A 26,062-nucleotide genomic window follows, 5' to 3' on the forward strand; every position below is an offset into this window, starting at 1 on the left:
GCTAATTCCTGGCCCCTGGCTTCACTCCTACGAATCTCAGAGTCTTGAGTTCTTTCTTCAATATCAGTATCCATTATCTTCTATTTTGGGCAAAATGTGAGTGCCCCCCTCACCCACTGAAAAAGCTCCCTGACCCACAAATCTATACATGATTCTTCCTTACTGAAATCTTTTCATGATTTAAATCTTTTTTTTTTAAAATCTCCCTTTCAACTGTGAGACAGAAAGCCAGGAAAATTCACAGGAAGGTTTATGTATGTAAAGACTTGGGTCCAAGTTCTCCTCAGTTCAAGGGGTGAAAGAAAACCTCAACGGTTTTCTTTAGGAAATTTAGGTGGATGTTTCCTTCTTTTCTTTTTTTTTTTAAATAAATTTATTTATTTATTTATTTTTGCTGTGTTGGGTCTTCGTTTCTGTGCGAGGGCTTTCTCTAGTTGCGGCGAGCGGGAGCCGCTCTTCATCGCGGTGCGTGGGCCTCTCACTATCGCGGCCTCTCTTGCTGTGGAGCACAGGCTCCAGACGCGCAGGCTCGGTAGTTGTGGCTCATGGGCTCAGTTGCTCCGCGGCATGTGGGATCTTCCCAGACCAGGGCTCGAACGCGTGTCCCCTGCATTGGCAGGCAGAGTCTCAACCACTGCGCCACCAGGGAAGCCCTCCTTCTTTTCTATTTCTTAGAATGATTGCATGGATAGAAGCAATTGCTTCCTTTTTACTTTTTAATACAGTGGAAGTCTGTTTTTAAGTCCATTTGCTTTGAACACAGAAGAATGCCTAGAGTTTTCCTGTGACAGAGATGGTTTACAAAGTAAGACCCAGTTGGAGTTGCTCAGTCTAGATGTGTCTCAGGTGAAATGTTAATCCATTCAGTGTTTCTTTGTGTTTTGGAAACCTCTTTAGTGTGCTGGGCTGGTGGCCACATTTCCTGTAGTACAGGTGTGGTATCAGACTTTATTAACAAGTCAGATCTTAACAAGGATGAGACCATGGTACTGACGTAGGGGAAAGACCCCTGGAAGTGGAGGGGCTCAACCTCCTTCCAGTTAGAACTGCCATTTTCACCTTCTCTTTGATCATATTACTGCAAGCTTAATACTCTTAAGGAGCTCTTCAGTACTTGAACCAAGCTTAACGGAGCAGGTAGTGCTCATGCTTTGGGGGGTATTGGTGACAAGTAGAGGGGAAGATGCCTGGGGAAGGAGCATCTTACTGCCCTTTAGTGTATGGGGAGTAATAAAGGGGGGAGTTAGGGATGCTAAATACCTTATAATGCTCTGGATACTCCCATCTAATGAAGAACTAACTTTCCTAAAATGCCAGTAGTGTCCCCATTAAGAAAGGGCCTGGGGCTTCCCTGGTGGTGCAGTGGTTGGGAATCCGCCTGCCAATGCAGGGGACGCGGGTTCGTGCCCCGGTCCGGGAAGATCCCACATGCCGTGGAGCGGCTGGGCTCGTGGGCCACGGCTGCTGAGCCTGCGTGTCTGGAGCCTGTGCTCCGCAGCAGGAGAGGCCACGACGGTGAGAGGCCCGCGTGGAAGAAAAAAAAGGGCCTGCCAGACTGTTCAGTCTCATCCCTTTGGAATCGCCTTTGAAATAGGCATAGCATCAGCTTAATATTAGGAAATGGTACCCACTGCATTGGTCTCCCATGTCTACAGGTGCTATGCTGGGGTCTCTGCATTATTTCATTCAATCCTTGCTCCAGCAATAGAATAAGAAGCTGGAGCTCAAAGTGTTTGCATAGCTTGCGCACGTGGAGAAGGGCTGGGATCTGAGCGCACGTCTGCCTGGCAGCAAGGCCTAGGCTCTGTCCTATGCTGCCTCCCTGAGGAAGAGAGGCAGCCCACTTCTGTCTAGAGGTTGGCTGCCATCCAGGTGTGGAGAGCCATATGTTACCTCTTCTGCACAGTAATGCCTGCATTCTTTATATCACTGGCAACCCAGTAAATATCTGATAATGATAAGCCTGGCTACGTAAACTTGTGGGTACACAATTGGCCTGCACTTTGAGTGTTGGGCAACAGAGTTCATGGAGGTGAACCGTGGCCAAGCAAGAAATTTATAATCTCCTTCATCTTTTGTCTACATCAGACCTTTGTAAATGCAGTGTCCCCATCCCTTAACGGGCTCTCAGGTGAAAACATAGGTATCAGCATTGCTCCAAGCTTGTTCTTTATTAGAATTCTTTATTACCTAACTTGAATGGCAAAGCCACGTGAGTTCTGAAATTGTGGTTCTTAGTGGCATTCTGTAATTCACTGTTGGTCCCCTCTCCAACATTTTTACTTGAAAAAATTTTAAATTGGAATTTCTTTACAATAAAGTTTGTTCAAAGTCTCAACTGATAGAAAAAAAAAAAACTTGTAACTTTTAGAATAATTCTGTCCCTCGAGTGACAGCTAACTCACAGCTTCCACTGTTAAGTTGGCCCTGCTTTAAGCTTGCACATATGAACAAAAATACAGTAAATTAAGTAGTAGTCAAGGATGGATCAAAATCATATGTATGGTGAAGATGTAAGAGGGAAGTGGTGTTAAAGGATACAAATTGTTTTCAGAACTCGTGGTTTTAGTGGTACTGATGTGGAAGAATTAACCTTCCCACGGGGTTGTTTGGTGAAGGACACTTCCCTTTGACTATAAATCTGGAGTTTCAGTTTGGGTAGAATCCACTGAGTCCATCATCTGGTGGGAAGGAAATCTACTGTAGTCAGATCTGCAGATCAGGGGTTTGTATGTATACACTGGTGACAGTGATGCTTATAATCATGTCGTCATCTGCTGAGCCCTTTCTCAGTGCCTGGGCCCGTGGAGTAGATATTCTTATCCATGCAGTTACGGACAGTGCCATGGTTGATTTGAGAGCATGGGTTCTTCAGTTAGATTGCTTGAGTTGAAATCCCAGCTCTGTCAGTTACTATCTTTGTGACCTTTGGCTTAGATGATGTTCTGTGCTTCTATTGCCTCATCTGTAAAATGAGGACAGAAGAGTACCTACCTCATAGCACTTTGAAGATTGTAAGAAAATAGCACATGAAAAGCTGAGAAGAATAGCTGGCACGTAGTGCACTCAGTAAACATTCACTAGCGTCACCCCATTGTTATTCTCCTACCCACAAAGAAACTGTGCCACTTTCCTCCACTTCACAGTGTTAATCCTGCTGGTCTTTGGGGATGGTACAGGACATCACTTCCCTTCCATGAAGCCTTTTTTTTAACCCTCCCAGACTAGTCTAGGACCCTCCTCTGTGCTCTCAGAGTCTGCTTCTACTACCAGGGCCTTTATCAGGTTGTGTTGTAATTGTTCCAATATTGGCCTGCCTCCCCGACTAGACTGCAAGTACCTAAAGGTCAAAGATATACACCCGAATGACTCCCATAGTGCCTGGAACAAATAGGTATTCAACATATGTTGTCTGGATAAATTAATGAAAGTTTAATTAGCTTATTCAAGGTCACAAAGCTGGTAACTGAATGAGAACCATGTCTTATAAACATAAATAATAAGCTATGGGCAACATTCCCCTAGTAATAATAATAATACATTAAATTATGATTCAAGACTGACCATTACTTACAGAATATTGTCCAAATTTATTGAAACTCTACAAATTTTGGCCCTATCATCCTTTCAAACCTTTATCTACTGGGCAGATACCCAGAGGAAACCATAATTCAAAAGGACACATGCACCCCAATGTTCGTTGCAGCACTATTTACGATAGCCAGGTCATGGAAGCAAAGTAAATGCCCATCAGCAGATGAATGGATAAAGAAGATGTGGTCCATATATACAATGGAACATTCCTCAGCCATAAAAAGGCACGAAATTGTGTCATTTGTAGAGACGTGGATGGATCTAGAGACCGTCATACAGAGTGAAGTAAGTCAGAAAGAGAAAAACAAATACCGTATATTAACACATGTATGTGGAACCTAGAAAAATGGTACAGATGAACTGGTTTGCAGAGCAGAAATAGAGACACATATGTAGAGAACAAACGTGTGGACACCAAGGGGGGAAAGCGCGGGGGATAGAGTGGGGTGGGGGGATGAATTGTGAGATTGGGATTGACATATATACATTAATATGTATAAAATAGATAACAAGAACCTGCTGTATAAAAAATAAATTTAATTTAATTTAAAAAGGCAACCTTTATCTACAGTAATACTTGCCATCTCCCCTGCTGCCAACATGTACACTTGGCTCCCTACCCATAGGGTTATCCTTGTTGATCCCCATAAGTTTGATCACTTACACTCTCGTCTTCTCTCAGACAGTTGTCAATATTTACTGAGCCTACAATGTAGAGGCCTGTGATGCTCTATGGTTACAGAAATGAAATCAGAAGGTGATGACATTTGAATTGGGTCTTGCAGAGGTGAATCCAGTCTTCTTACTAGTTCTTCTTTGAAAGGTATTTTTGCTAAACTGAAGACAGGGAATTTGTTAATATTTGTTCCAAGTTCATCACCTAGACTTAGCTTGTAGATTGGCATCAACAGATTTGTTGAATTAATGAATCAGGCTGTAGAGAAAACTTTAGGTTTATAATTAAAGCACCTTAATACAACAACAACAACAACTACGTTTAACTTCTCCCTAACCCTTTTGATAGTAGCTGGAACCTCAGAAATTGGCCATTGAGCTTACCGATTTTGTCAGATGATTTACTATGTAACAGAGCAGGATGCTGTTGGCTTCACCAGCTGTGCCCAGAAGAGCTCCATGTTCAAATTAGCCACAAATCATGTGCCTCGTGGTATTGTTGCTAATGGTGACATTGAAGACCTGAAATGCCTACATTAGTGAAAAATATATTATTTGGTGCCCCTGACAGTTTACATCTGAAAAGAAAGTTCTTTTCTCTGTGTTGGTTTTTGAGGGAGTAAACGAAATTAAACACACGTACGTATATGTACAGGTATGCATGCATGCACACAGGGCTCCCACCTGCCCTGTGACGGTTCTGCAACCTGGGAAGATTTTGTAGCTCCCCTAGTGTTAGGGGTAGGAAAGGAGCTAGTGGAGTGCACCTTGGTGATCACAAAGCAGAAGGACTTCCATGCCACAGGTACTGGGTAGCTGCCCTTGGCTCGCTCTTTTGGAAAAATTCAATAAAGTATCAGAATGATTAAAGAAGAAAATGAGAGAGCTGGAGGAGCTGCCCTCCTTCAAAACAAACATTTGAGACAAAGGCAGTCATTGCAATTCCTGGTTGGTTGACAGCATGTAGCCTGTTGTTGCTTAGTTTAGTTTATTTTCATAGTGTAGTTGGTTTGGTGCTAGCAATAGGGACTTGGGTCATTTTGGCCCTTTGTCTCTTTTTATTTCACCTACATCTTTTCGCTGAGAGCGGAGAGCAGAATGGATGTTTATTTTCAAGCTTTACATGTTACTTCATATTTCTGTAGAGTCTGTGGACTTGAGGTGCAGTGACACTGTCATGAACAAACAAACTATTTGTGGGGTTCCTGGGAGTTTATTAACAGTGAATGTATCTTCTCGACAACAAGAGGAGATCAGAGAGGCTTGGCCAATATGTTCACGTACACATACAGACCAGTGAGCCAATATTTGAAATCAAGACTCTTCCAGAAAGGCCAAAATATGTTTTATATTTATGGACCATATATATGAGAGCCCCCCAAACAAAACAAAACTTACAATATTTCTGATATAATTTTAAAAAGTCAAATTCTAACTGTAATATCCGAAGTAGATACTTGGATAAGGGTGAGGGATAGCGGGCAGGACTGAGGAGGAAGTGAAATTTCAAAAGAATTGTAAGAATCAGTCCCTGGCTTACAAGAGTTTGCATTCTAATTATAGAGACAAATAAGTCAGCTCAGTAGAGGGCAAAATTACGTAGTATCAAATACCTAATGAGATCTGTAAGACAGTGTTTATACACTAGAGAATATTTTTCACCAAAGGACCAAATGTCCCCCCTTGAGGGGAGTTCAAAACGTGTGAGGGCATTTTTGGTTCTCACAAGGAGGGGATGTTGCTGGCATTCAGTTGGTGGAGGCTAGGGATGCTAAGTGTCCTACACAGCATACAAGGTAGTTCTGGACATTGGAAGGAATCCCTCTCAAAATGCTGATAACCCTGAGGAGAAACACTGCAGAAATTCGAAGAAGAGCTCAGTGCTCTGGCTTAGTTAAAGCCAGGTCTAAGACGTACCTGGTTACTCTGTGAGTCATACAAAGGTTCTGTTTTCCCTAAAATCAAGGAAATGGCCTGCATCATGAAGGGCTTCAGTGATCAAGGTCAGTAAAGGGAAACATGTTCATCATTCTTCTGCCTAAAAGGACAGATTCTTTTAGCATTGATTTAAAGCTCTAAGGAATTAAGACCCTTCCTCTAATGATGCTTTCTGATGGCTCTCTGTCTATGTTGAAGTAAGGAGCTGAAGTATGGAGGCTCTGGTATTTCTACATTCGATGTTAATATTGCTTATTTTGTAGGCATTTTTATGCCATCCAAAATATTTTAACGTTTAAAAAAGTTTAAATAGTTTTCATCTGGAAAATACTGAAAAACAAAATTAGATTTTTAAATACCTCTTTTCTAGAACATGCAGCTTGCATTTAGTTACCAATAAGAATTTTTAGCAAACCAAAATTCTTTAAAAAAGTAAAATGTAACTGGCAAAATAAGTGTGCCATTTTTCATTCTCTCTTTCTCTAAATACTCCTAATTATTATTTATTGAAAAATTAGGTAAAACTTGATCTACTAGAAAAAAATTGATCTAGGGTCCATTTCTTGGTTGAGTCTCTATAGTTATCACCCCCAAGATATGAAACCAAAATTTGTATCCCCATACCTAGGATAATGCTCGGCCCATGTAGATAGTTAAGGTGCATTTAAAGAATAAATCTATATTTAAAATTATTTTAGGAATTATAAATAATTATATTTTTACAAATATTCTGAATAAATATATTTATAAGTAAATACAGGAATCAGATTCCTAAAACTTGCACTCAGTTTATTTAGAACAATTGGGAGACTAAGTACTGCTTTTATCTCACTTTAGAAAAACCTGAGAAATGCTAGAGGATTTGTTTTTAATAAGTTTTTTGCTGCTTGCTTTAGAAAATAATTTCATTTCCACTCAAGAATTCATTATAAATAAAATTATATCATTTTTATTTGTATACACAACTTTTATATGGATATCACATTATTTATTATTCCACATCAAAAGAACATAGTTATTTCTACCGGTTTCTTTTAAAATTTTTCTATCTGATCAACATCTAAGATATAAAGAATAGATTTATTATTATAATAATAGCTATCATTTTTTGAACACATTCTGTGTTCTAGGTTCTTGGCCAAATATTTTAAATACATTATCTCATTATTCCTAGCAGCAAATTTAAAGTAGGTACAACCATTAGTGCCATTTTACAACTACAGAAACTGAGGCTTAGGACATTGGGGATTCTAATTTCTGTAATATTTTCCCTACTACTATATGATGTGTAAATAATACCTTGCAAATATAATTTTTGAAAGACCAGATGAATGAACATGTTGCCATATTGATCCCTTTACAAGAGAAAAGACACATTGCAAGTTCACCTTGGTTTATACTTAGCCTACAGTGTTTTGTTTTTCTGATCACCAACAACTAAAAACTATGAAACTGAGTGTGTTTGATAATTACTTGTTTTACATTAAATATATAACTTATTTAAGTGCAAAAGTAAGTTCGAAGAAGCTTGATAAGTGAGGCAGAATTAGCTTCCTTTTGAGTGAACTTTCAAAGCAATGGTAATAACTCGCTAAGAAGAATGGACACTGGTAGGTTTGAATCCTTGGTTGCAAGCTGACACTTTGAGGGAATGTTCTTAGCAAAACACTCACTTCAAGGGAAATTAGGTCAGGCTTCTGGAACATTTATCATGTGTACCTGTCACCAGCGAGACCCAGTCCTTAAAGTGAACTGAGATCACAAACAATGATCCCTCCTGCTCTGGGTTGCAAAGGATACTCTAAACCAATAGTTCTACAAGTATGTGAGCTTGGCAGAAACTCCCATAAAACTGAAGCCAACGCCCATATAGTTGCTGTGGGAATTGAATTCCTTAATACTCTGTTTATAGAATTTTGAAACAGCAAATGGATTCGGTCTGTTCTGAAAAACAATCTGTCCCGTGGCTTGTTTGGAATAACATCTAGAGTTGCTATAGAAGGATGTAGGCAGACAACCCATATCTGCTTTGGAAGTCAATTTCACCAGCCTCTGCTTGTCTCACGCTGCACAGCCAGGTTGGTTTTTGCCCAAGTCAGGGTATTATTTGCATAAAGGAAAGGCTCCCTTCTACTGAAGCTAAGGAGTTGCTCATTTGATATAGAAACTAGAGTCATTAGCAAAATCCAGAGCTAGAGAAATTAGCAAAATCCAGAGCAATGGAAGGTAAGATAGAGTGTATGGTAAAACCAAAACAACATAAATGAGTCATAACTCAGTGTCCTTTCAGTAATCATGTGGCATCGTTTGGGTGGTTTCAGAACAATGTCAGCAAGTATGGGGATTCCGCATAGAAATTTGAGATTGCACCTGCATCAGTTTATGTACATTTCAGCTCAATGAGTGTCATTCATTGAGGGTCTTATGGATCAAAATGACCACATTCACCAAGCAGTCAAATCTCTATATCTACTAAGTTAAGTTACCGTATCTTTGAAAGGAAGTAATTAACTCATCTTTTTCATAAATTCTTGTTGAGTAAACATACCTAAAGATGTAACAAAAAATTGCTAATTTATATGTGAAAATTGTTGAAGAAAAAGGTGATATTATTAAATGTTTGTGTGGGAACCTACCTTTATATCCCAAGAAGAATAAAAAGAATAAATGGATAAGAATAAATACTTCATTTCTGTGTTCCATTGTCATACATATAGTGAGGACCCACCATATGCTAATCACTGTATAAATGGTGGAATTAAAAAGATGAGATAGATACAGTTCCTGCTTTCACTGAACTCTCATTTAAGTTGTGTGTGTGTGTGCGTGTGTGGTGTGTGTGTGTGTGTGTGTGTGTGTGTGTATGACAGATCCTTAAACAAAAAATAATGATACCCTGCGTGAAATGCCAGAGGTTATTTTAAAACTCAGGAGAAGTCAGGAACTTAAAGAAATTTTGTCTGTGAGAGGTATCTTGTGAAACAAAGTTTTGTTTTTAACTATGTCCTTAAGAAAGATGGGGCTGTTATAAATAGAAGCCCAGAAGATTTGAGGGGCTGAAGGGGGAGAGTAGGTATGGAAGAAATCTACCAATGATTTCTTGCTGGAAGAATTAAAAAAAAAACAACTTTCATTATCACACTCTATTAAGCCAGGACCAGGAAACAATTTCTAATCAGCACTCTGATCTGGGCAGAGATTGTGCAGCCTTTTGTACCAGGCCTCAGATCTGTGTTCTCCATTCACACATGCTCACTTCCAGCTGTTGTCATTGAAATCCCACATAATCTTTCAAGGTCAAAGGGCAGTCACCCATGGCTGCTGCAGTTAAAAGGTTATGCTGATTTCTGTTGTCAAATATTGGCCCTTTTCTCTTCCAATCACTCCCATTCTACTTTTTCTAACAAGAAAAATCCAGGCTAGAATTGTATTACACGACTTTAAAGTCTTAAAAGTGTTCCCCCATTGTGCTAACACGACATGGCCTGAACAGTCTAATTCATTCTGTTATATTTCACAAAGAATTTTCTGCTACTTCTAAAACACTTTGTGTTTGTGCTGAGCCAGCGAACTTCAAAGTCTAGTGGCCTGCACAATTTGTGGCATGCCGTGGTATCTGCAGAAATGTATAATATAGATCCTATAATTTAATAAATGCTGTGAATTATGGCATCAGTAGCTAAGTAATTGCTGGGTGAGTAGGAATTGCACAAACAAATGACTTTATAAAGGATGGAAGCTCTTTGTATTTTGTGGTTCTAAACATTAACTAATTTTATTATATATTTAGAAAATGGCACCTACCTATTTGTAATTTTCTTTTTCTTTTTGTAGTCTTGGACAAGTCATGGCAAGAATTCTTTTAAAACATATTGCTTCAGTTCATCAATGATTTTTCTTTCCATGCTTGGTGAACCAAAATCAGTGTTAAGTGTCTTAAAATTAGCACATGGCCCCTGGTCATCTTCTTTCCTTGTCATTGCATGTGTCCTCAGGTGGTTTAGCAAAGAGGGCTCTCTGTGAATGTTTTCACAGCAATGAGAATTAAACCTAAAAAGGAAGAACAGAATGATGGGCATTAATTTTTTTTTTTTCTGTTTTACATCCATAAACCAGGGTAGCCCTCGGGTGATACAGTTTCATGTCTGTTTCATTTAAGATAATCAGTTTCTGATGTATTCAGAGAATGCATTTCCTTTTTTTTTCTCTAGTATATGTAAGAGTTTATAAGCAGACACTGAAGCTATTACAAATAGCTTGATCTGTTTGCAGATTAACAGTTGTTACTGTCCAAGTTTAGAGAAAACTTTGATTCAGAACATAGAAACAATAAGGTTGCTTAAAAACCCCTTTTAGTTCAAAACCAGGTTAATTATGAAATACTTTTAAGTTTATGATGCATTAAAAATAACAACATTGGGCTTCCCTGGTGGCGCAGTGGTTGAGAGTCCGCCTGCCGATGCAGGGGACACGGGTTCGTGCCCCGGTCGGGGAGGATCCCACATGCCGCGGAGCAGCTGGGCCCGTGAGCCATGGCTGCTGAGCCTGCGCATCCGGAGCCTGTGCTCCGCAACGGGAGAGACCACAGCAGTGAGAGGTCCGCGTACCACACACACAAAAAACCAAAACAAAACATTAATTTTCAAATATTTATAAAATACTAATCTTATTATGCTAATATACTGGAACTTACTTTTTCTAACATGAAGCAAATTTTTTCTTTTTTTTTTGTGGTGCTTTGAAAAAAAATTCCCTAAAGCAAGTGTTTCTCTGTTCTTGTACAAAGCTAATTTGTAGCTGGGTCCACTTGCAAAGTATCTATTTCTGCTTATTATAGGTATAATATATGTATAATTCTAAATGTTTAGGGGCAACGGGGAAATTAATTTGCTGCCATGACAAAAGAGTGAAAGGAAGAATGTTTAGCCTGGGGGAGAGAGCGGGGCTCAGGGGTCTTCATATATTTGAAGGGTAGCAAAATGGAAGGGAGATTACATTTATTCTGCCTGTTCCAGGGGCTAATGAGGTGAAGTTATAGGAAGGCAAACATATTAATGAATTATTTTTTAAAAATCAAACCTCATTATTTTATTAGTCTAAAATTCTTTATGACACAATGATTACTCCATTACTAGATGATCTTTAAGATCCCTTCATTTCCAGTTCATTCTGTGATGTCATGCATCCAGTATTTCTAAACATACAAATAGGTAAAAATCTTTTTTTCACTTTTTATTTAGGCATTTTGATATCTATTAGACATAGTCCTTTAATTAAATGCTTAATCACTTGTAACTCAAATTCATAAACCCTCTTTATGTAAAGTCGAGCCATGAAATTTAATTTAATGAAATACTACTCTTCCCTTATTAACTGCAGGAATTGGTAAAAAGATGTGATAAGGCCTCTGGGCTAGATTGGATAATCAAGTCTCTAGCATTATATTTGTTGGATTAAAATGCAATAAAATTCATTATATAAAGATAACCAAACCTGTGTTCTAATCCTAATTCTCCCACTAGCTGTGTGACCTTAGGCAAGTCAACCTCATTGAGCTTAAGCTTCCTTTTCTGTAAAATCGGAATATTGCCAACTACACAGAGTTGCAGGAAGAATTAGAGCTAATATGACTAAAGTGCTTAGCAGAGTGCCAAACACGTAGTAAATACTGAATAAATGAAAGCTATGGTTTTGATGAAAATTAATGCTACCTAGAGTTGTTCTATGGAAAACTTTTTCAGCTAGGTAGCTTAACTTTATAATACCTGTTACCAGCTTGATCCATTTCCCTAATGTAGATATTTTAAAGTGATTGCAAGTTAAGACGTGGAATATCCTTGAGCCTTGCCTTAAATGTGTTAATTAATTAGCTCAGAGAGTTCAGATTCTGCTTTCCCCTTGGCACATTGGTACATAAACCAAATGGGGAAAATAGGAAAAGGAGCAGAATAGTGTATTAACAGAACAACATTTGCCAAAAACAAATGGAATCCTTGTCAAATTATTTAGGAAATCGTGAGTTAAATGATATTAAGAAAGTTTGTTTATTGCAGGAACTTTCAGAGGCTTTAATATGTAATTTTTCCTCATCATTCTCCAAGGGTGGGTGTGATAATGTTTTCTGAACTTATTTTACTATGGAAATCTTTATTTAATATGTATTTGTGTCTTTGTTTTTAATTCGTTTGTGGTAGAGCATTTTGGGGGACTATTCTACATAGCACGGTTTGGGAAGTGCTGATATGAACCCTGATATGGAGGATGGAACATATCAGTATTTGGAGAAGAGCAGGTGCGACATCTTGGCTGCAACACAGAGAGTATGTATTTGGGTGGTATTGGAACTACTACCTGAAATGCTGGGAAGGTGTATTAGAGGCCAGATTTTGAAGGGCTTTAAATACCTAGCTAAGAAATCTAAACTTAACTCTGGAAGAAATCATGAAATACTGATGGCTTTATTATCAGACAAAACACACCAACCATCCATGCATTCTCTCCCTATTGTGCTAGTAGATTAAAGTGGAGAAAAGATACCTAGCTGGCATCACAAATTTCTTTGCCTATAAAGGCCTTACAGAACACTTAAATAAATAAAATACAATAAAGAGTATTGGGGAGTGTGGTATATTTGTAAGCTCGCTCGCAGTTTAAAAACCTTTGTATGCAAAAAAAAAAAAAAAAATTAGTACTCTGCTAGCCAAGCAAAATGTGTTTGCAGTCTGAAGTTGGCCCTTGGGCTGCTAATTTGTGGCACTTTCAATTCAAAAGGGAAAGACTGGCACTTATGTTGGTAAGGTTAAGTACTAGGCTGCTATAACAGAGACCAAAAAAATAGGTGGTTAAAGTACATTAAAATCTATTTTTCTTTTTGTAATTGTTCCAGATGACAGGCTAAGTTGGCAGGGGGGTTCCACTTCACACCATCATTCAGGGTCCCAGCTTCCTCTGTCTTATTGCTTTCCCATCCCATGGGCTCTGTCTTTGTCTGCAGACCAAAATATTAAAATTCGGGCTTAATGGATCAGTAGAAATATACCTCCACCCCACCTTAAAAAAAAAAAAACAACCTGTTTTCTAAGATACTCCAAAATACAAGTATAGAAGGAAAATGTGACTGGACGTAAGCTAAAATAATTTACATTGTGCTATAGAGGGCTACTAAATGAGGGTATCTCAAGGCGCTCATCTGAATCACTGAATCAATATTCATTACACACCTAGAAGCAGAGATTGTGCTGGGCCCTGTGGGCATTGTCAGATCAGGAGACACAGCCTGCTCTTACCTGGTTTGTTGTAGGAGTGCTGAAGGGCAACAGGAAAACAAATCACTGTCAAATAAAGAGAAAGAGCCTATGACAGAAGGCACGTCAAGCTGAAGGTCTACTCAACAGTATTGACTGAGCACAGCTGCTAAGTATGGACTGAACTGGGGGGACGGGGAAGAGGAAGGAGCCACGTTCCCTCCCTTCACGCGGCTCATAAGCCAATGGGGAGTTCACCGAAGGAGGAATGAAAATTCCAGGGAGGAACAGTTGATGAGGTCAACTTTTCTTTAGGAGCAGGAGAACGTGAGTTCTGTGAGAGCAATGTCTTTGGGATTTAGCTCAGGGTCTTCATGTCACAGACAGTCCCAAGTACTTATGGAATGTAGATGGCCTGACATTGAGGGAGCTCTTTTCTCTTTGAGGAGCCCAGACCCAAGCATGAAAAGTCCCAGACATTGGCCTGGCTTACCAGTGACGGGACCATGTTTACCGTGGGAGAACAGACTAGAGATACACTCGTCCCTCCATATGCGTGGATGTTGGTTCCAGGACCGCTGTGGATACCAGAATGCTCAGATGCTCAAGTTCCTTGTGTAAAATGACACAGTTGGCCCTCAGTATCCACAGGTTCTGAACCCCCTATACGGAAGGCGGGCTGTACATTCTTTGTGGTGAAATGACCTGTGTACTGCAGTTGGCCTGCATCTACTGGCCAGATGAGGTTTGATAATTTAGAGCTGAGAGCTTTTGCTCTTCCAACAGGACAAACAAACATACCACCTCATGTATAAACTTTCCTCCTCAGATACATTAACTCTGTTTCATGGGCATTTCAACTTTCTTTAAAGACCAGCCCTCCAGATGGTTTGTCTGTTCCTTCCCCAACCTGTGAAGGTTCTGCAAGGTTACCTGTGTCTCTGCAAATCGAACTTCTTTTCCTTTAAGAGGTAGATAGATGTGCAGTCCCTTCATGAGATAAGATTTGGTTCCCATATAATGGCATTTTCCATAATAACTGCTGATATCATCAAGGTAAAGAGAGACGCTTCTCCTAACCACCCATAACAGAATTTAGCTTTTTATATTTCTGCCTCCTGGAAAGCCTAATCTCTCCCTACTGTGAGTATGACTGACTCCAGGTATTGAAACCTGTACTGTAATTGGAAATTCATTGAACAAGACTTCAGTGAGGGAACTATTTTAGTCATTTTATCTAAAATGAGAAAGAATCTGCTCCTTATTTCAATGTCCTATACAATTACTCCTGAACAGTAGTTCAGAATTGGAGAGAGTCAGATCAGTGTGCAGTCTGGCTTTTCACCTAAGACATACTTAACGAAAGTATATGTTTTGCATTCATTTCTGAGAGGCCCTATTCAAAACATAAATCTTGGGACCTTTTGGGAATGTTTAATCGGCTTTCTATCTGAAGATCTTTTAATGCTAACATCTGAATTCTGAATTACGTACTTGAATTTACCTTTTTATTGTCTTTTCTGTTTTTCTCTCATCTTGCAATAAAGTAGAACACCAAGATTGGTGTTATTTCCCTGAAAGTCATTTTTGTGATTTGGTGTGTGTTAGTAAGAACGAAATACTAATCTGCTCAGGTTTGCTTAGTAATTACGCTAGCTGTGTCATTTTTTCCATCATTTCTCAGGTTTCATTTCTCGTTGCTATCTTCTTCTAGAGTTCATCACTGGGTTTCCAAATAATTGGTGAAGGAACAAAACCAGTTTCATAGTCATTTAAAGTTACATGGAGTGTTTACACTGGCCTTTCCTTGGGGACATATTATAAACATGAAATAGTCAAGGTATCTCATGATACTGTAAAGGGATGGTGGCTTCAGAATTTGTGAAGTAATTCTACTCTTTATTGTTATTTTTCTGTTTATTGTACCTTGACATATATTTCATCTTCTAAATTACACATATTCTATTAAAATGGCTTTAGGAGGCAGGTTGCTGGAAGGGAAAGGAGGATCCAATTGTTATTTTTGCAGTGACTTTCAGGGTGACACAAAATCCTAGCTTTAGTGTGGGACTAGATCCGCCCCTTATGTCCATTATATAATGCTGCCCTTTATCTGTGTTTTTATTTGGTCTCCCCAAAATATTAACCATAATCACAACAACAGGACAACCCCAGACATTTCTCATCAGGGAAACTGATAGCACCATCTCGATTGGAAGCTTTGTCTAAGTGGTTTGCCCATCCTGTCCTTGTCCTGTTTAGTTGGGAGGAACTATTTTGATAGTTTATTTTAATAGTTTTTAGATGCACGTTGGCTTGATTTCATTGCTAGAGGTGAGAGAGAAAAAGAGACAGAAATAAGAAGTTCTGTTAACGTTTTTATAAAAGAGGAAAGAAAGCATATTGAACCCAATTTGAGTTGTGTTCATTCAGAGGCATGTTTGGAGTGCGTACTGCATACCAGACACCGAGTTAGGACCTGAAGGGCTGGAGATGCAGAAGATGCTCTCTCTCCCCGCAGAGGGCTCACAGTCTAATGTGAGAAAAAGACAAAATTACAATTCAGTGTGCTACGTCCTAGGTTAGAGCTTAGTACACCAGGAGAACATTGAGAAAAGAGAAAAGAAGTCTTCGCCAGCAATGGGGGTAACCAGGGAAGGCTTTTGATAGAGATGACAACAAAGCTGAGATTTAAAGGACAAGTAGGAGGTGGACAAACAAAGGGTATGAAGGACAAGGCATTTCAGGGAGGAGCATGTATTCCTTTCGGCCAAGAGGTAGGGCTGGAAGAGAAAGACAAGAGATAGAAAATGAGCCTGAAGAGGAAAACGGAGGGGGTGTGGAGGTCGTACGCCACGTGAAGGAGTTTGTACTAAACCCTGAACACTCTGTGGGGCTCTTGCAAGATTTCTGACAGGACAGTGAGCTCTGAACACATTGCGTTTATCTCAGATTCCTCAACACCTTGTTCTTTTCTACCTCAGGGCCTTTGAACATGCCAGTCCCTCTGCCTTAAGAGCTCTTCCTCCTTCTTTTCCGGGCTGTCTCCTTAGTAGCTTTCAGATGTCAGCTCTTAAGAGAGACCTTCCCTGGCCACTGTTTCTAAAGTTTTTCTTATTTGTTTCCTTCATATTGTTTATTTCCTTTATAATTTTAAAAATAATTCATTTGTTTTAGATTTTCAGCTGTGTCTAATCCTAGACTGTAAATTTCCTGAAGGTAGGGACTGTGTCTTAAGCCCTTGGCCCAATGCCTGGCACACGGGAGGTGCTCAAGAAGTATTTGCTGAATAAATCATCAGATTTGCCCATCAGGGAGACAGCTCTGGCTGCAGAGTGGGGAGCAGATGAGAGGAGAAGCCAAGACTGGTGACAGAGAATGTAGGAGATTGTCCTATCATGCTGGTGAGAAGTAGGAAGAGCCAGGGCCGCAGTTGGAAGGGAGAGATGGAGATGTACATGGAGTGAAGAAACAGTATGAAATGGAATCAGTGGAGATTCGTTGGACGTGAGTGTTTGTAAGAGGCAAGATTCAGGGATGACACCAAACAGAAAATGAGATGAACAGTGGATGGTTCATTGAAGTAGGGAATTCAAAAGAGTAAGAACAGGTTTTTGGAGAGAAGAAAAGGAACTCGGCTTTGGACATGTTTGGTCTGAGGATACCCGTGGGCTATCTGGATAGAAATATCTAATAAACATTTTGATTTATGGGTTTGGAGCCCAGGAGAGAGATCTTGGCAAAAGATAAAGATTTGAGAGTCATTGGCCTATAGATTCATTCATGCACTGATTCAACAAATATGCACTTACTAACTGCTGTGTCCCAAGTATTAAATACAGTGGTGAAGCAAGCAAACATTTTTCTAGTTTCACAAATATCACAGTCGAGCCTGGTAGCTGATATCATGGAAATAAAGAAAATAACATAGGGAATATATATATAAGGAGAGATGAGTACAGATGCTGGGGAACACCAGTATTTAAGAGGTGGACAAAAGAAAGGGAACAGTCAGGAGAGGATGATGGTTTGAATGGTTGAACACTCAGGTTTCCCCCTCCCAAGTCCTTATGCTAAACGAAACTAAGTTTTCAAAATAGATTGGTTGCTTTTTCCGGTGGCAGGATTAAAGTACGTTCACATTCACTCTGTTCAGAAATTCATTTTAAGTCATCCTTAAAATAAGGAATTTCACAGGTTGGAGCTGAAACAAGTATCAGCCCGCAAGCAAGTGACGCAGACAGAGATGAGCAAGAGCTGGAGATCAACCCAGATTTTCCCACTCAGCTCTGAATTTCCTTGCTGTTGTTATATGGGTCTTAAGTCAAACTTAATGTACGTTGTGGTTGGATTTCCTTTGTTATGGTCTGTGGGATAAATGTGATGTTAACGTTGTCACAGTAGAAGGAGATATTATGCTGTTTTGCCAAGACTTTGTTAGAAATATTCATTTATTTATTTGCTTGTTTATTTATTTATTTTTACTTCTCAGTTCTTTTAACCCAAGAGACAACACCTCAGGCACTTACCAAGTAGAAGTCAACTAAATACCTGGGTGTGGGTTGTTTTAAGAGGTGAAATTTCTTAGGCACTTCTTCAAATGAATTTTGCCTTTTTAAAAAAGTGTGGTGTATACACATGATTCTTTTTTCTTTTTTTTATTAAGAGATAATTGGCATAAACATTCTGTGAGTTTCAAGTGTACAACACAGTGATTCAATTTGTATGTACTGAGAAATGATCAGCACAATAAAGTCCAGTTAACATCCATCACCACACATCGTGCCATTTCATTTTAAAAAAGCAAGTTATGATTATTGTATATTCTAAAAATTAGAGCCGCTTCATCTAAAATATCATATATTGTACGTTTGATATCAAAATTGACTGAAAATTGTCTTTTAATTCTCAGCCAAAACATGTTTCTTATGCAAAAGTCCAATGTAACCAAAAGAAAAAGAATAATTTGTAGGTCCATTTATAATTCTACAAAGCATGGTGATTTTTTTTTGCATGTGTTTATGTGCATGGTATTTAACAAATTTATTGGTGCATAAGCTATGCCACAGGTAAACTTGCTTCCTTTCAGTAGTGGGCAAAATCTTGCTTTTATCAATAACATAAATCTTATTTATTGATTGTTTGTTGTACATTCAGACTAGTCCTATTTCTTACATTGCGTTTCTTAAAAGTATGTTTCTTATTTCAAAGAACACTTATTTAAAAAAAAATCCGTTCAGCCAACTACTTTTCCTTGACCCTAATTTTAAAGCAGATTACACTAGCCCTATAAACAGATCCCTCAACTAGATTCTACCTGTGAGACTCAGAATCAGAAGACTTTAGAGGCAGAGAGGGAAATGACATTCATAAATTATGTATTCCTTGCCATTTATAAATATCTTCCTGTATATACCATAAAAATAAATAAGCAGTTGACAATTAGATGTAATATCAGATATCTTAAAGGAAATTATATCCAGCAAAAATAAAGCAGATACAGAAATCAAAGAGTAAGTCATTTTGAACAATTAATTTATTATCTTTTCTCAAAAAATAAGGCTCAACCCACCCCTCCACAAAAAACTCTTGTCTCAAAACAAATATAAAGTTTTATTTGTGCTCAAAAGAATTTGTGTTTATGTTTCAAGGGTTGGGGCTTGTCTTTTGCAGTCTGACTTCTTAAGGATTCACGCTATGGTTACCTGTAGAAATGAAGGGGGAACATCTTTAAATCTTGTTTGGTTTGAAGGAATGGATAGCTAATCCAGATCAGATGTTTCTTTAGAGAACAATGTTTAAAAACTGTTAGGGAATTTAGCTATCCTAGCTGATTCTTAGGTAGGCTGTTTTCATCCCGGTTGTGAAGGTCTCAGAGGTCAGCCAAGGTAACCATTTATTTTAAATCGTCTTTTGTTTCAGATTTCCTGTTGAACTTTTTTTTTTAACCATTTCAAAAATCACCCAGTTGTTGTGTCATAGCTTTCCATAAGCTTCAGATTCAAAGATTCAAACCAAAAAACCATCTACGTAACTAAATGACTCTACCCTCCTACGTGACTCTAACTAGAGCAGAATATGAAATTAGACTTCACATTTTTTGATCACAATGAAACTAATATTTGAAATTCTCTTGTCAGATGTCTTCTATTTATGACACTTCGCTTCTTTTGTTTTTGTTTCCCCAGGACATTTGGGCTTCCAGGACAGTTTTGTCACATCAGGGGTTTTTAGTGTGACTGAGCTAGTAAGAGTGTCACAGAGTAAGTATAATTTTGCTTTGATTTGGTACAGATTTGCCTTGGGTTTGTGCTTACCTTTTGCCTAGGCCTCCGAAAGACATAAATACCTTTCAGAATCTCCTTTTCATACTCCCACTGGAAGAATTTTGCCACGTAGTTTGTTTGACAGCCAAGGATTTAAGTCAGGAAAAATTAATATCATTTTAATGTGAGACACAGGGAAAGAACTGAAATCCTGAGTGTCTCACATAGTCCCTAGTCTATAGTGTGAACCTGTTTTTAAAAAATTGAGGCTTCCTGGATTTCTAAGAAATTCTGAGTTTTAAAAGAATTTGGTTTTGACCTTTAAAGAATGCTAATGCCCTTAGCATGAGTGACACGGTGCGGCATGATCATTACCAGCTTGTCAATAATCACCAACAACAGTGAGTTACGAGTACCTGTCACCACCCTGTTCCATTGATCAAAGGGTCATTGATTGTATTTTTGCTATGACATAATCCAGACAGTCCAAGGAGAAAGTATAGGATTCTCCCTCTCCCTTCCTCCACCCCATGTAAACGCACACACCCCCACACACACACACACTCTTTGTTTTTATTTAAAACCATACCTATATTACCCACAAAACATCTTTGTTTTTATTTAAAACCCTACCTATATTACCCCTGAAACTAACATAATGTCACACATCAATTATACTTCAAAAAACTAATAATAATAATTTTCATCACACTTCAGACAACTTTGCAGGCCTTGAAAAGATCATAGGCCTTAGGCATTGTGCCTATTGTGCTTAATGGATTAAAATAAAAGTTTCTAGCTAACATTAAAAAAGTGTATCTACAATGACTATGGTGTTCTAGGTCCCAATACCAAGGAAAATTATACTAAATATTAAAATTTTATTTTTTATCCCCCTTCAACTTCAAAATACCACTGGTGGATAAAATTTACATTGTTGAAATTGGTTTCAAGCTGCATCAAATTCTTTGTGGAATGAGGTGGAGTAAAAATAAATATTTTTATTTCAAGCTCATACCCTCCATTCACTGTATTACAGTCTTGCAAGCTTGACCGAGTAAGCAAGTCAATCTCATGACAAGATGTCAGGTCAAGCAAGCCAAGCCATCCTGATCTCACAGGCTCAGGTTCTTGTCTGTTCTTATTTCTTAAAAATCCAGAAAGTGGGATACAAGGTGTGGGCAGGGGATCTGAGGGTGGAGGGAGAGTCTATCTGCCAAGCACTGTGCTAGGTTTTCATGTATGTTACATAAAATTAATCCTTGCAATAAACATGTGAGATTAAGAAATTACTCTCATTTTTACAAATGAGTTAAATCGAGGGTCTAGTTAAGTCATTTTTCCAAAGTCAAACAAGTGGGTAAAAAGTTAAGCTAAGTCTGTATAGCACTGGAATCTGTACTCTTAGACTAGCCCAAAGGAACTTGAAGAAATCTACAACCTGAGACTAGACAGGGAAAACAGCAGGAAGGTAACCATGGGTGTTAGAATTCTACAGTCGGGAACCCTTGGTTAATGCTGGGATGTGCTGGTGTAGGGGGTCAAAACCCTAAAGAATGAAGCATTATGAGCAGCAAGGTATGACTTGGAATGGCGAAGTTGTTGCCATATGATGAAGTGTGCTTAGAGTACCAACCAGCGAGCTGGAGAGAAGATTGCCGTGTTAATTTGGAGGATATGCACTGCCCTAGCACAGCCGATGACCCAGTTATTTGCCGTAGACAAATAAAAATGCATTTGTATGTACATATTTTTACTTTTTTAAGATCTTTAAAAGGTGATCATCATCGTACATTTTTCTTGCAATTTTAATAATAAGGGTAAATATAGAGTATATGTATTAGAGTATAACTGTCCTCATGGCATTACTGGGGCATACATTCATTCATAGAGCCCTTACTGGGATATAATCATAGCCTTAATGAGTGAAAAGAAAACCCTTTTAAGATTGGTGCACAAGACCTTTTTTATTCTACCCTTGCTGCTGTAATACGTACATTTAGTCTTCATTACCGTCAGTGTCCTGAGGCCTGGGGGTTTGTATGTGAAGGCCTCACTGCTCAGAACCATCCCCAGAATCTCATCCTTCTTCCACTGTCTCTGTGTCCCTTTAAGGTCTTATATCCCAAGCCTTATCAGTTCCAAACTTGACTAGATTTCCATTCAGTCTACCACACGTGGTTGCCAAGGGAATTCTCAACCTGCCTTCGAGATTGCCGGGGGGTATGGCCGGACCACACACTGAATCTACAGAGGGACCTGGTTTGTTTCCTGTCCCTGTTTAGAGGGCTGTGTTGCTGATGCCTGGCATAGCGAGCATCCTTCGGCCCTTGAATGCCTTTCGATTCTGTACACTGCTGTGTAATTGCTCTAGGACTCACTCACACATGCCCTCATGCTGACTGAAACTGTTTGGCAAGAGTGGGACTGGGCTGCGTCAGCTCAACCATGGCTTCTGGCCAAACTGCCATCCAGAGCCCCCTCCCTCCTACAGATCTTTAATCCAGGTTTGTTCAGGGTCTGTGTCTCGAGATTACCTTGGCTGATGAGGGAAGGGTCCCCCAGCTCGTGTTTCCTCACCCAAACACCTTTCTGAAAGACGTAACACTCAGACCGTATGATGGAGTCAAAATCCTTAACCATTCCTTATGGCGCTGCCCACCTCCCCACATTAGAAGAGCTAAGCATCCATTCTAGAGGTGCAGTGGACACTTTTTCCAGATAAGTGGGGCTGGGATGCGTTCTGTAACCTTGAGATAGAAATAAGCTAACTGGCATGTAAGTTGATTAAATGCATGCTGTTAGCCCTGGTAGGAGCATAATGTAACATATGAAAAATTACAGTAGCCAGCATTTATCAAGCATACACTAAGTACCAGGCATTGTGCTAGGCACCATTCAGTCCTCCCATGGTTGCTGTTATTGTCCCTTTTTATAGATGAAGGAGTCGGTGATGCTCAAAGTTAAGAAACTTGCTCCTTTCACTTTACTGTACTCAGCTAGCTGCCTGTAGACATTTTTGTCATGATCTCTCCTATAACTGCATTATAGAACTAAACAATCCAAAGATTCTGTGCTTTTATTAAATTATCATTTCTTATGAGAGTTGATAAACTTTTCAATTGTTAATATGTGCATCAAAAAAAAAGTTTAAATGATTTTCAGTAAAGTAAACAAGTAAAATACTTAATTACAACTTTTTTCCTGGATTTGTTTTCAGGTTTGATTTTTTTTTAATGAATAGACTTTCAATATCGCTTCCTCCCCAGGTTCCTCTATGATTAACATCTTTCGTTAGTGTGGTACATTTATTCTAATTGGTAAGCTGATATTGATACATTATTAACAACTCGTCTGTAGTTTACATTAGGGTTCACCCTTTGTGTTGTACATTCTATGTGTTTTGACAAATGTTTTACAGTATCATACAGAATAGTCTCACTTCCTTACAAATCACGTGTGCTCCAACTACTCATTTTCCCACTCCCCCAACAAGTGATCTTTTTACTCTTTCTCATAGTTTAGCCTTCCACCTGGATGTTTCTAATGGGCTCAGTGTCTTAGGATTTCTTCCACTGTGCTGCACATTTCTTCTTAACTTCCTCCTGTCTAGCCCAGCCCCACCCAGTCCCCCCAGTCACACCTGGGACCACATACGTGGCCCAGAAATTCACACTAATGGTGGCCTCAGCTTGAAAATTCTCCCTCTTTCTGGATCTTTCGAATTCAGTTTTTAAATTTGCTAATACAAATATTGACATTCCCGAGGTTTCCAGTTGGTTTCTGTTTTTAGTTTTCCTCCTTTCAAATTTAATAGAGGAGGGAGATGCTATTTCAGTATTTCCTCATGAGGATTCACTGAAATAACTGTGCTAAGTTTGTTGATTATAATCGTGTTACTACAGGGTGGCCATGGCCGAGAAACTCAAGAGAAAGCTGCTGGCTTAGCCTTGCACATTCAGAGGTGAAGGGTCAGGCGACAAGGTTGCTTGACATGAAATCATCCTCCTCAGATGCCCGGGGCTGTTGGAATCAGGGCCTCCTGCTGCAGTCTCCCACCAGTTCCCCTCTTACCCTTGCCTCCTGCCTGCCTACCTTTTAATTTTTTGCATCATCCAGACTCTGTGAAAGGCAAGAAAGGGGAGTTCTGTTTCTCTTAGCAGCAAAGAGAGTACTGTAGCATAAAAGTAAATGTATATTCATTCTCCTCCTACCTTTTCCCCCATGTGCTAGGACCATCTGAAAGTAGTTCTAGTTATTTATTACTTTGTTCCGGGGGAGGGAGGGCGACATACAGACCACTAGACACGTTGCCAGAGAGAGAGAGAAGTCTTCTCTGCTCTGGGGGAGGGGGTTTATAAGTGCTAACGATGAGGTTCAGAATCATTAAAGTTGTTTTAGCATAAGACTGTGAGGAAAGAGACAGGAACCATCTGTTGAAATGGCTCTTACATGATGCTGCATTTTAAAACAAAGCCTTCTAGAAGCATTTTCAGATGGGTCTCTTTCCCATGAAGTTGCTACAAAGAGAGCCCACTCTACTGGTGGCTAAATCGATGCTGCTTAGATAGCTCTCTGTCAGCACCCTCTCTCGTTTATTTTGCACCAGTGTTTTCCTCAAAGTGTGTGCTTTTGAGGCTGTCAAATATCCTTCCTGGTATGCACCCAGAAAATCCTCCCGAAAAAATCCACTACTTCTGCCCATATCCTTCTAAAGTGCTGACTCTTTTATTTGAAGTTGGTGGAGTGACTCTGAAACCTTAAATACTTCACCGGGAAAGAGGAAAACCACAAATACACACAGGCCATTGTGACTCTGGCCTGACGGGTTCTAATTTTCTAGCAGTGGTTTGTACACCCGAGCTGGCTGCAAGGGTTAAGTAAACTTCGTGGCTGGGTATGATTTCATGGCCCTGGAATTTTGAAAAGCCAGGGTTCTCGGTACACTGTGGCCAGCCTTAGAGTCTTTGGGTGTGAAAACCACTCTCAGTTACCCAGACTGATTTTGGGTTCCTGTTGCATTGCTGCAGAATCTATTAAAATCCAGCAGCTGAATCGTCCTGGCTCTGCCACAAAGCTAGGCTGCTGGGTGGCTACAGGATTCCCGAGTTGTTTGTCAATGGAGAGTGGGAGTGAATGGAGCAAGGCATATGCCTCAGCCTGGCATGAGGTGGCACCCTAGTGGCTGTTTTCTGCCTTAGAAATGTGCACTCTTTCTGTATTCTTACACGAGAATTGTCATTAAGATCCAGATTGCAGTTCATTTGTAAAATTCTCTCTTAAGTCTCTAGGTCCTTTATGTGTCCCTGGCGGCCCATATCCACACCCTTGGATTTTCTGACCAGCAATTTAGTAGGAACTATTGTCAATAGTCTAACCTGCCGTGATGGCGCTACTACAACAGAATTAACTTGGCTCCAAGGTGCAATAAGGAAATGAAGATCTTTGGTAGGGACAAGCCCAAACTTGAAAATTACGAAACGTTCCTGCAAAGAAGGACTCATGAGGAAATTGGTGTAGGATAAGGGATTCCGGATGTCCCAGTCCTTTGGGGTGCCATTTATTTGCCAGATTTTAGGTCTTTGTTGTGGAATAGATTTGAAACTTTCTTTTTTGAATAGGTGGCCTGTTGGTTCACCTTTGATCATGGCACTGGAAATTATTTTTAAAAATAAGGTTATATTCTTACGCAAGCTCTTCTTTCGAAAGAAACCATTTGGGCTTGAGCATTAAAGGAAGAAACAAAAAGATTATAATAAAAAATACACTGCAGCCCTAGCATGAACAGTGGCTGTGACCTTGCCTCTTGTTTGCCATTATACAATTCAATGGCAGTCCACTCAAACTATGCTCTCGATCAATATCCTATTAAAGCAGCACAAAAAGTCTCCATAAACTTAGTGGTTAGCTATGTTTATAAATGGAACTCGGCATAATTAGATGGTCAATAGCAGGCTCTACTAGTAATTTTAAAATGAACATCACACATTTTCTATCTGTAGAAGTCAATGGCACCTCTTCCAGAGTAAGGGTATCGTGTGCAGCAGACAAAAGAGTAGGAGTTCCTTTAAAAAAATCATAATGCCTATCTCCAGAATGCAGTTTTTCAAGAAAATCTGTGACATTGTGGAAGAGAAAATACTGATTGGCCCTATATATTTTTTCATTTGCCTGTCTAAGCCACCTTATTCTGAATATATTATGACATTGCAAATGTTTTATTTTCTAGTTTTAATCAACCCCTCATGGAGAGATAAAATAATAAATATTGCCATACTCTTAGGAAGAAAAATACCAGTCTGGCTGGCTTAATTTAGTGGGTTTCCTCTACTATAATTCAATAAA

General features: G+C 39.3%; 1 protein-coding gene across 1 annotated transcript in view; it reads left to right on the top strand.

The window, feature by feature from the left end:
• Positions 1 to 26,062, top strand: part of NFIA (nuclear factor I A) — a 275,273-nt gene that overhangs the window by 108,601 nt on the left and 140,610 nt on the right. Inside the window, exon 3 of the mRNA XM_024740385.1 lies at positions 19,640 to 19,714. Coding sequence (XP_024596153.1) covers positions 19,640 to 19,714 — 75 coding nt within the window. The remainder of the gene's footprint in view (positions 1 to 19,639; positions 19,715 to 26,062) is intronic.

The sequence above is a fragment of the Neophocaena asiaeorientalis genome, unplaced genomic scaffold (genome assembly GCF_003031525.2).
Source record: "Neophocaena asiaeorientalis asiaeorientalis breed wild unplaced genomic scaffold, Neophocaena_asiaeorientalis_V1.1 scaffold581, whole genome shotgun sequence".
Taxonomy (NCBI): Eukaryota; Metazoa; Chordata; class Mammalia; order Artiodactyla; family Phocoenidae; genus Neophocaena; species Neophocaena asiaeorientalis.